The sequence below is a fragment of the Priapulus caudatus genome, unplaced genomic scaffold (genome assembly GCF_000485595.1).
Source record: "Priapulus caudatus unplaced genomic scaffold, Priapulus_caudatus-5.0.1 Scaffold157, whole genome shotgun sequence".
Taxonomy (NCBI): Eukaryota; Metazoa; Priapulida; class Priapulimorpha; order Priapulimorphida; family Priapulidae; genus Priapulus; species Priapulus caudatus.
In genome coordinates, this window is record NW_014577218.1 from 154829 (window position 1) to 167328 (window position 12500).

The 12500-nt window shown below is 47.5% G+C and overlaps 1 protein-coding gene across 1 annotated transcript in view; it reads right to left on the reverse strand.

The window, feature by feature from the left end:
* Nucleotides 1-5109: 5109 nt before the first annotated feature.
* The window catches only part of LOC106806384 (F-box/LRR-repeat protein 7-like), a 7510-nt gene continuing 119 nt past the window's right edge, over nt 5110-12500 (reverse strand). The window contains 6 exon segments of the mRNA XM_014808307.1: nt 5110-5776; nt 6728-6865; nt 7127-7301; nt 7998-8180; nt 8183-8225; nt 12248-12500. The exon segment at nt 12248-12500 is cut by the window's right edge and continues 119 nt beyond it. Of these exon segments, the coding sequence (XP_014663793.1) occupies nt 5362-5776; nt 6728-6865; nt 7127-7301; nt 7998-8180; nt 8183-8225; nt 12248-12500 (1207 nt within the window). The 3' untranslated portion in view covers nt 5110-5361.

Genomic DNA, 12500 nt, shown 5'->3' on the forward strand with positions numbered 1-12500 from the left:
TGTGTGTGTGTGTGTGTGTGTGTGTGTGTGTGTGTGTGTGTGTGTGTGTGTGTGTGTGTGTGTGTACGTGTGTGTGTGTGTGTGTGTGTGTGTGTGTGTGTGTGTGTGTGTATATGTGTATGTGTGTGTGTACGTGTGTGTGTGTGTACGTGTGTGTACGTGTGTGTGTATGTGTACGTGTGTGTGTGTGTGTGTGTGTGTGTGTGTGTGTGTGTGTGTGCGCGCGCGCGCGTGTGTGTGGCCGGATCTACAGCTTTCGGGAGACGGGGTGAGGGGGGCGATATTTGAGTGAAGGCGTGCCGAAGGCAGGCGGTACTAGGGTGACCTCATTTTACTAGTATCACAGCATCAGGAGTAAATAATAATAAATTATCTATATTAATAATCTTATAATAATCTATTATTATTCACTCCTAATAACATTAGTCAGTGGCTGAACGGGGGGGGGTCGCCACCCCAACCCCCCTCTAGATCCGCCACTGCACACACAAGCATCCATGTCCTTGGGAACACACCTAGACTGATTGCACAGTTGCGTCAACTACCATCATTACTACCTTGTGATAATTGATGTGATACCGGTAGTGACCGTGTACTACTTACTACATCGGCGTAACGCGAGTCAGGTGTCTAGGAGGCATATAGCTAAAGTTGTGTTCCTGTGTTTGTCTTTTCCCGGATTTCCTGAACGGTCTGATTTTTACCGCGTGTTTTCTTGATTACCGTAAATACGTAACCAGCGGTTTTTTTGGTTCTCACTTCTTTTTTTTTTTCTCTCCCACCCATTTCCGTTTCTAGTGTAGCGTTTTTCACTTTCTGCGTTACGTATGCGTACGGCCTTTTTAGAGCAGCCTCTATAGCGGCTTCTACTGTGCTACTTTTTAACAAGACTATCATATTCCATTATATCTACTATCATGCTATCATTCACTATCCACTATCACTTCACATCACACCACTTCACTTCACTATCATTCAGTATCAGTTCACCTCACACCACTATCCACTTCACCATTCATCTATCCACTATCATACACTCATCATGTCTCTCAGGCGCGTGACAATCGAGATCATGCTTGATCAGGCCGAATTCAGAGCGAGTAGCCAGTGTAACATTTACCCCGCTGCACTTTCACCATAGTCAAAGCATTTCAAGCATAGTGGCGACAATGGAACGTGAAAATTGGATAGCGACCCACCTGCTGATATAATGTACCGGTACAATATCACCGGACAAATATGCGCCGGATTATTTTGCGCGCATTGTTACAATAATAGGTCATCGGTGTATCCGTTCTCGTCTGCTTGGCGCGCGCTGTCGTGAGATAATATCGGCCCGTAGCTTTAAGAGACGTGGCGCGCTCGGTCGCCAACGTTAAACACATACTACTGATTTATATCCGCTACAATTTTCACTTTCACGCGAGCCGAGATTGTCCTCGTAATGTTCCGGTCTACGTAGCAGTTCGGTTTCATACGCGAACACGGATTTTAGTGAGCTATTGTGCTTGTGAAATTCCATTCATGGCGCATGTCTATCAAATTAGGTTATCCAGTGGCTGTGGAATGTCAATAATTGTACATTGCATGTCACAATTCGATTTCAAACTATTTATCCATCGTATGTGTTGCTTGAAAGGTTGGTCGCTATGCTATTGGCGTTATATATTCATATTATTTAATGTGTGTTTTATAAATCACATGTTTAGGTTTGCCGAATTCATTAAAATGTTGCATAATTAAAAAGATTTTTTATCTGTGATATGAAATGAGGGTATACGCACGTAATCAAAACACAATCGCACTATACGCTTGATAGGACACGTTGAACTACTTACCTACGTAACATAAATTAAAATATATCGAGAGACATAATTAGAAGTAATATTACAGGGGCGGCGCCACGGTTTTCAAAGTGGGGGGGCCCAATTGAGAGAACGAAGCGACCATGCCGGGGGGCCGAGTTATTCGGGCGCGAAGCGAATTTTAAATTTTCAAATGGAAGAAAAACGGAAATAACACTTTTTCAGTACATGTCTGGCTATGTACATGTCAACTATAGTGAAGTATATAATTTGCATCAATATGAATACATGTAATAGGAATAAAGAATATGAAATGGGGAATCTTTTTCAGGGCGTACAGAAATTTTCATTTTCTTCAACCTGGTAATAGTCAAAAAATAACATTGCTGAATAATATTTAAACACTTATAACATCACTCGACTAGCTTTTATCTTTAGTTTATCTGCATGTTGCCTTTAAAAACCCAAGCTGCTAGGATATTACATAAAGAATACATCAACTATTTATTAATTAAAAAGACTTAAAGTGCAAACTAAACTAAAAGAATAAAAGGAACTATATAAAATATATACATAAAACTAACGCTCATAGGGTCTATGTCCCCCAGGGTACTGCCGGAACGTACCCAGGCGCGTAGCTAGGATTTTATTTTAGGGGGGGGCGGCAATGAGCACGTGAAGTGTGCGAATCAGGGGCGTAAATCCGTACCGAAGAGTGGGGGGGGGATGATCGGCGATAGCCATCACATACTAGCACGAGCACAAGCCCACAATAATTTACCCACACGCGCGCGATCGCCCACGCACGAAAATCGCATAATTGAGAATAAGTAATTTAAACATCATTTTGTGGTAATTACATCATTATACAACCACCCACCTACATAACATACGACACACACACACACACACACACACACAGCACACACACACACACACACACACACACACACACTACACACCACACACACACACAGCACACCACATGCTCAAGCGTGGGGCAAAGCTCATTTCACAAAATATTTTTAAATAATTAAAAGATATCTGTTGTTTTTTTATAATCTTTTAAGCACCAGTCTTTTGTATGGCTCCTTTTTCTTCCGTACGTCCTCTTTACCTTTTTTCTCTCTTTCTCTCCCCCCCCCCCTTGGCTAAGCGGCATGAACGTACCCCTGTTCGGTCCGGTATACCGCTTTGCGTTTTTCAGCGGTGCGTAGCAGAGACTGACTGCGCGTACGTAAGCCGTGCGTACGCGTGCGTAGTGGCTATACAGTGTGTGCATATGCAAGTACGGTCTGATATTCGTACCTCGAATTCGAGGCCTCCGAAGCACAGGATCAAGGCCGCCGAAGATCGCGCAGTATTGGGCAAAATAACGGCATAGAGAGGATAGACAGTCTGTTGCTATAGATTAAGGCTAGAGACTTCGTCAACCTTGTAATTTTGCCAAGTAAGGCGCAGATGAAAAGTGTGATAAACACTCTCTTTCGCTCTTTCCCCCTTCGCTCTGCCTCCTTATTCGCGCTTTCTCTTTTCTGGGCATTTCTTTCTGATCATACCAAAATACATATAGAGCATATATTTTGCTTTGGGGCAAAAAGTGGGGGGGGCCCGGCGACCCCCCCCGTACGCGCCGCGGCCTGTATTATCACAGCAGAGATAAGCGAAGGTATATACAAACTCACGTAGTACATAGTAAAGCTGGATTTACACTACCGACTTTGTGTTGGCAAATTGGCGAATTGGACCAACTTCCCAACTATAGCAACCGACAATCGCATGCAAACGCAAAAGAGTCGTGCGAGGGCAACCGTCGATAGCAACTAGTCGGGAGATTAGAACATAATTATGTTCTATTTTTGCCAACTCGGAGTTGGTCCAACTCGCTAATTCGCCAACATAAAGTCGGTATAGTGTATATACACAGCTTAACGCGAATAAAGGTAAACCTACCTTCCTCTATTAAAAAAGATTTAACAGCAATCGATCATAATAATCACTTTTTTTACATTTACTTCTCCTTACCGAGTCGTGTCAGTTTTATTTCAGCTGATTTCATATCTACACACGCAGAAATACATTGCATACACAGACATATTTACATATGCTTGATGTAAACACACACGTTTGTATATACATTGGTGTTGTAAATGTTACATATTATAAACCACGAGTATTACATGATAGCCATAACGAATGTACACACAAACAAAAACATGTGCACTCCAACTGTACCGCTATCCCTGACGACTATGGTAGCATGCTACACACATATCATCAAGAGCGTATTAAGTAATAATCTTTACATATACTTAATACGCTCTTGATATCTTGCATAGACGTACCGACATTTACAGTCGTAACGCGAACAGACACATCTACTGAGCATCATCAAACCTGTAGTAGGACCATACTGCCTACACGCTTCCTTCATCCCCATGATATCAACAGCTAATGATAGGCCTACCTAAGTATTATTAGCTCTTGATGAACTGTAACTAACATCCAGACACTTTATGACATGAGCACTGCAGCTAAATACAAGCTGTTGATATACCTACACTCCGTGCTTCTGCCCAAGATTTCAGTAGCAAGCACTGTCTGTGTGCTCGCTCTATCACGATACGGGATAAATTAGAGCCCAATGATTGCGTGATCTAAACGGATTCAAAGCTCAGTAGAAAGGTTCGTCTTTCCCATCATGCATCAGGAAAACATCGTCAGAAATATCATATTATAGTTATGATTATATCAGGAGTAGATAATAGAAGATTATCTTCTATTATCTACTCCTGATTATATGTAAGGCCATAGCCAGACCCAATTCCATATGTTCATAACAGCTGCATGGTACTCCATTTCCAGTTTTAGGATTTCATACTTTTTAGAACATGAGGGTTGTGTGTTATATCATGCTCATGACTTCAATAGAACACAAGGATTGTGTGCTCTATCATACTTCTGGCTTCAATAGAACACAGGGATTGTGTGCTCTATCCTACTTCTGGCTTCTCAATAGTAAAACACAGGGATTGTGTACTAGTCATTACATTCTGGCGTTCAAGATAACACAAGGATGGTGTGCTCTATCAAGTTCTGAACTTCAGTAGCACACAGGGACGTGTGCCCTGCTATACATACTTCGGCTTGCAATAGAACAAGCAGGGATTGGTGTGCTCTATCAATACTTCTAGGCGCTTCATAGGACACAGGATCGTGCTCTATCATACTTCTGGGCATTCAAGTAGCGACACAGTGGATCGTGGTGCTCTATATCATACTTCTGCTTCAATAGCCGACACAGGGATTGTGTGCTCTATCATACTTCTGGCTTCAATAGAACACAGGGATTGTGTGCTCTATCATACTTCTGGCTTCAATAGCACACAGGGATCGTGTGCTCTATCATACTACTGACTTCAGTAGCACACAGGGATTGTGTGCTCTATCATACTTCTGGCTTCAGTAGCACACAGGGATCGTGTGCTCTATCATACATCTGACTTCAGTGAAGCACAGAACATCATGCTATCAGTGTGCTATCAGCATGACAAGTTCAGTAGAATGCAGGATTCGTGTGTTCTATAAAACACTGCTTGCAGAAGCGCTTGACAGTCTTGTACGCATCCGCGCTCAGATTGCACTCCTGTATATTCAGCTGCAGCAACGCGCGACAGTAATACGCCAACAGTATCACTCCCTTGTCCGTCACCAGGCCGCATGCCCGGATGCTGAGCTTGCGCAGTGCGGGGCAGCGCTGCGCCAGAGCCTCCACCCCCGCGTCGGTGACGTCACACTTGCCGATGTCCAGCGAGCGTAGACGTGGGCAGTTGTCGGCGAGGGTGAGTAGGCCGTGGTCGCTGACGGCTTCGCAGCCTCGCACGTTTAGGTAGCGCAGCTTTGCGCAGTGGCGGGCGATGTACTCGACGCCCACATCGCTCACCTTCTCACACTTGGCCATGCTGAGGTACCTGCAAACACGGTGGGACGACGTCGTGTTAAGCCAGTGCTTCTTAAATTAATTCGGTGTCATTCACCCTCGAGTCTTCATCACAAAATTTCTTTCACCCCGTGATTAAACTTCCTTGTGTTTTTCACTCTATTTTCATTCACCCCCAAAATAATTTCATTCACTCGCAACTAAACTTCCTTATGTTTTTCACCCATTTTCGTTCACCCCAAAATAATTTCATTCACATTTGGGTGAATCATTCACCAGTTTAAGAAGCACTGGTTTAAGCGATAGTTGACAATGTTTGACGTCGGTCAAGCTAGTGTCGCCATTGTCTCCCTTAGGTCCTAATAAGGTTCACGAGTAGATGCACCAACAGGGTGTCTTCGTTGGCTATGTGCCACGCTCGCACGTGGCGCCACCTATCGGGGTTAGACAGGTCGTTTTTAATGCAGTAAAAAGAAGGGGAACAACGCCTTGAGGGAACTACCTGTCGTAGGAAGGCGCGCTCTAATTGCTGGAAATTGGACCGATTACGTAATCGGATAATTGGCACACTGGTTTTCGAAAGTTGTGCAGTTGAGGAAATAGATTAAAGTGTGGACTTCCGTCAAGCTAGGGCGCGTGAGGGTTTTACGATAATATAATGGGTTTACCCAGGTCGGGTTTAATCGAGTCTGTTGTTTGGGGGACCGGACGTCCCTACCGAAAAGCAATTGAAAAATATGGATAAAAACAAATCATTATTATTCATTTCCCTATCAGATATTACTCCTGACAATACGTGTAATACAATATGAAATTAAAATAAACGACTAAGTCATCGAAACAGATATGCATGAAACATACATGAAAAAATTTGCAAATGTGTATGAAAAAATGGTACATCATTTTATTTAAATTATTGTTTTTTTGGGGTTTGTTTGTTTTATTGTTTTATTATTTGTTTTTTTAAATGTTTTTCACTTACCTGAGATTGGATCCAAGCTTGGAGAGTTCCCTGAGTGTGAAGTCGGTGAGTCTGTGGCAGTCACACAGGCTGATCTCTCTCAGCATGCAGCAGTTCATTGCCACGTGCTGCACGCCGACGTCCGTCAGCCTCGTACACCTGTGTTACACGCAAACACGCGCAGGTTTTAATGAGAGTATACACACATGCACGCACGCACGCACGCATACACGCGCGCGCACACGCACGCATGTACGCACACACACACGCACACGCGCACGCACACACACACACACATATATATTTATATACATACATATATATGCTCGCACGCCCGTAAGCCCACACGTGGTCAGCCAGACAGAATAGTTTCGCCATTGATTGTCGATACGTATTATATACGAGTCGAGTAGTAATCACCTGCGAAGGTAGAGTCTCGTCAGCTGCTGACAGTGCAGAGCTATCGTCTTCAGTCCGGCATCATCAAGCAGGTAGCAATCGGTCATATCCAGGTTGGTGAGGTATATCTGCTTACCTGGCTGTAGCGATGCCGTGTCGCCATCTGGTGGCGAGAGGTGCGACACTGCAGAGCAGCCTGTGGCGCAAATAGAAATGTTTGCGGTAATAATTGTGTCGTTGATGCCATTGTCAGCGATAGAAAACTAACAAAAACAATTTATTTATTAATGATAATCGTATACAAGCGCGCACGCACACACACCACATACAACCATCTATTTGACTTGCGCACGTAGAGCTGTCATCTTTGCAGCACATCTGACAGCATACCGAATTCGCTCTTCCCAAATTTACTTCACACGCCATCGCCAAGCCGTATGTAGTGCAAATGCAATATACGTGAGTAGACAGCCCGAAATCCTCCCCATGAGTATGATGACATCAGGAATGGCATAATATAGACGATATATTAGACACGTGCTTCTTAAACTCGTGAATGGTTCACCCACGGGTGAATGAAATTATTTTGGGGGAAATTTAGTCGCAGGTGAATAAAATTTTGTGATAAAAACTCGAAGTTAAATGACACTGAAATAGTTTAAGAAGCACTGTATTAGACGATATTATCAGGAGTGAATATTAATAGATAATATTAATAATAATAATAATAATCTATTATTATTTACTCCTGATATTATCATAATTATAGACGGTTATATTAGTATATATTATGACACTCCTGACGCCATGAGACAATGTGGTAGATTCAGATGACATCATGAGACGCTGTGTTAGACTCAGATGACATCATGAGACGCGGTGGTGAACCCACCTGTTACGTTGAGCCTCTCTAGCACGTCACAGCGCGTGACTAGCTGGTACATGGCAGCGTTACTGATAGTTTTACACCCTATGATCGTAAGCTGTCTCAGCTCTGGACATCTAGCCGCCACCAGGGCGAGCCCCGAGTCGGTGAGTCGGTCGCAGCAGGAGAATGTGATTTCTGTCGACGGGTGAGACACACGTTCGGCGTGGCCTGCATGAGTCTGTTGGTCAGTACCTACACATATATACAATAGTAACATACCTACACATATGTACAATAGTAACATACCTACACATATATACAATAGTAACATATCTACACATATAATAATACAATAGTAACATACCTACACATATATACAATAGTAACATATAGTAAAATATATACACAATAGTAATATACCTACACATATATACAATGATTAATTATACCTACAATCGATACATTAGTTAACATACCGTACACATAATATACAATGAGTAATATATTACACGATAATACAATAGTAACATTACGTACACATATATACCAGAGCATAACATACCTACACATATATACAAAGTAGAACATTTACCTAACACATATAGTAAATAATATATTAATACAGGTCAGCTGGGAAGCGCTTGGGTGGCAAGTGAAGCATTAAAAGCGTATATGTATGTTACTAAGTTACTAACAATGCCTCTTGCTGTTACTACTACGTACTACTACTGCTGCCTGCTGCTGCTGCTTGCAACTACTGCTTACTGCTTACTGCCACTGCTACTCGCACTGTACTGCGGGATAAAACATAAACCAATTCACAAAATAAACACGGGACAAAATCACGCAAGAATTCACACGTTGGCCTCAAAATTGCATTCTAGCCGCTTGCGCGACATCGCGCGCGTGGCGCGCGTCGTGTGCGTACGTGGTCACGTTCTGTCGTGTGCGGTGCCGTGACAGTGCGTTGCGGTGCGAACGTGCTGTGTGCGTGCGTCGTGCTCAACTCTAGCGCCTATCCAGGCGATGCGTCTTGTCTCTGATGACGATGCTTGCTCTCCACAGGTGCGGATGCACATGAGCCGCTGCACCTGTGGACAGTACGGCCGGCGACACACAGCTCGGTCCCCGCTCGTCAGTGTGAGCAGAGCACCTCACGGACGACAGCGCGTCGCGTTCAGCTGACGGAAGTAACAGGCTCGACCGGGCGCTTGTTGCTGCCCCGCGCCGCCGTCGCCGCCGCCGCTCCCGCTTCAATCGCCTGCTAGACCGGTGTCCGTCACGACAGGGCGCGCCATGAGTGTCTCGGCCCTTCGGAGCATCGAGGAGGACGTCGTGGTAGAGACCAGCGGCGCGCGAGCCGCGAGAGACTCCGTGACGCACTCGGCATGCGCCTAGTCGCCGCGGCCATCGCCCGCGCTCGCCCCGCGACGTCGAGTCGGCCGCTATACGAGGACGTCTCTGTGGTCGCGGGTTGTCGGCGGGGTCTAAGGAGCGCCGCGGGGGGAGGGGGGAGCATTCGCGGCGCGTCGCGGCTGCGGTTTACGCCTGCTCGACCGCGCTTCCGCGATGACCGACTCTGACTCCCCCCGCCGGGCCTCGCAGTGGCCATTCCGTGATGATTCCGGCTCCCCCCGCCGGGCCTCATGATGGCCATTCCGTAATGATTCCGGCTCCCCCCGCCGGGCCTCATGATGGCCATTCCGCAATGACTCCGGATCCCCCCGCCGAGTCTCGCAGTGGCCATTCCGCAATGACTCGGGATCCCCCCGCCGAGCCTCGCAGTGGCCATTCCGCAATGACTCGCGACTCGCCGCGAGGTGGCGCTCCGAGTGAAATCCATTCGCCAACCGTCCGTTTGCGAGCCGTCCGTTAGGTGGCGCCCCCTCGCGCTCTCTTGCCTCCGGTGGCGCCCCCTCACTGTCTTCCACCTCCCACGGCCCGCTCTCCAGTACAAGCGACTTTCTCTCCTCCTCAGTCATCTGGTCATAGTTGACGTGTAGCTGATCGCCATTCGGCATCACTATCTTACATCCCCCATCGTAAGCGGGAGCGTAAGGAATGCTCCCTCCTCCACCGGGATGCGGGCCCACTTCCGGCCACATGTCCGGCGGGCGCGACCACGCGTCGTCCGTGTCGCTATCCCCGTACTCCCACAGGAACGCGTCCGGTTCCCGCGGCGACGAACTGCCGTCCGCGTGCGACAGCGAACCGGGATAGGGAGAATTCATTCCGGCTCTTCCCGAATGTCTCGCGGCGGCGGCGGCGGGATAGGGAGTGCCCTTGCCGCTCGCAGCGATCGGGGAAGGACGGGAGAGCTTGGGCGCGAGGCTGGGTCGCAGTGAGACGTAATCGGACCCGTTCTCCTGGTGGAACTCCGCCTGTATGACAATGCGCTGTTCACTCCCACTGGCGGCAGCGGCAGATGTTCTGTGACTTCCGCGAACGCCGTTCTGTGTTGGTCCCGGCTTTACACTCAAGCCGTTCCGAGAACCGTTCCGAATGTTCATCGGGCTGTTCACGCTGTTCACGGAACTCACGATGTTCCTGCCGCTCATCGGACTATTGACATTGTTCAGCGAATTCGAGCCGCTCCTGGCGTTTATTGGGCTGTTGAGGTTGTTCACGGAACTTGCGTTGTTGTTCCGGCCATTAACCTGGAGGGCGCTCTCGCTGCGACCCACGTGACCCTGCCCGCTGACGTCACCGTTCGACGCTTGCTGGCAGGTGGGTCGGCCATGTTGATCGCTCTGTCCGCGCGCATCCACCAGGTTCCACTCGTTGGCGCTATCCTCTGTCTCCTCGTCCCGACCGCGAGACGACGCCAGCGCCCCCGTGCGGTCCGCCACTCGCCTGCACTCGTCGGCGGGGTCACGCGACGGGCAGTGGTGCTGGTTGGGCGAGCAGGGCATCTTGCGACAGTGATCGCGCTGCGCCGGCGAGCGGGGCGCCCCCCGGCGGCCGTTCAGCCGCATCTGCCGAAGCTCCTGTATGCTGCCGCTCTCCAGCGCACCGTTAGAGGTCGCCGCCAGGCGGCGCTGCTGCGGGAGATCGCGCTGCGACTGTGAGATGTACGCAGGGTGGTGCACGCTGAGATGAGAGTGATGAGGATGAGGATGAGGATGAGGATGCTGAGCGGGGCCGTCGCTGCCGCTGTGGTCCTCGCTGCCGCTCGTACTCACGCCTCCGCTAGACGCATGCTTGTCCCTCGCTTCGTTCACCGGACACCTGCAAGCATGAATAGCAGACGGTGTGTATGTGTCACTGACTATACAAGTAATAAGATATACACAGTTATTTTAGACGTGTGGTCATGATTATTTCTACCTACCTTCGTTGACTACCTCCCGTGCCGTTGACTATGTTTATAGGGGCCCTTCGCCTAATGGGGCGCCCCCTATTGTCCATCTGTCGACATGATAGAGTCTCGATAAAGTTGTCACTAACCGCCTCCTGTTTCCAGGCATGCTCTGCAATGCAACAAAAATATTGATGTATTTCAGAAATATGGTGCTGTTCGCCGCACGTACACAAGGTGCGAGGGAGAGAGGGGGGGGGGGAGAATAGGGAAAGACGAATATAAAAGGAGAATTCGTGTAAGATTATCTTGCTTACCTTGTGGAATTTGGAACATAAATAATAGGTATATAGGATAAATAACAAGGATAATATAAATATCGACAAGATAGATAGCTGGATAGATAATACACAATAGTAATATACCTACACATATATACAATATTAATATACCTACACATATATACATTAGTAACATACCTACACATATATACAATAGTAATATATCTACACGTATATACAATAGTAACATACTTACACATATATACCAGAGTAACATACCTACACATATATACAAGAGTAACATACCTACACATATAGTAAAATATATAAATACAGGTCAGCTGGAAGCGCTTGGGTGGCGTGAAGCATTAAAAGGTATATGTATGTTTACTAAGTTACTACAACTGCTCTTGCTGTTACTACTACTACTACTACTGCTGCTGCTGCTGCTGCTGCAACTACTGCTACTGCTACTGCCACTGCTACTGCTACTGCTACTGCGGGATAAACATAACCAATCACACAATAACACGGACAAAATCACAGAAGAATTCACACGTTGGCCTCAAATTCACTTCTAGCGCCTTGCGCGCGGGCGCGCGCGCGTGTGCGCGTTCGTGTGCGTACGTGTGTGTCTGTGTGCGTGCGTGCGTGCGTGCGTGCGTGCGAACGTGCGTGTGCGTGCGTGTGCTCACCTCTAGCGCCCTATCCAGGTCGATGCGTCTGTCTCTGATGACGATGCTGCTCCACAGGTGCGGATGCCACATGAGCCGCTGCCACCTGTGACAGGTACGGCCGGCGACACACAGCTCGTCGCTCGTCAGGTGAGAGAGCACCCTCACGACGACAGCGTCGGTCAGCTGACGGAAGTAACAGGCGGTCGACCGGCGCTTGTTGCTGCCCCGCGCCGCCGTCGCCGCCGCCGCCGCTTTCATCGCCTGCTGACCG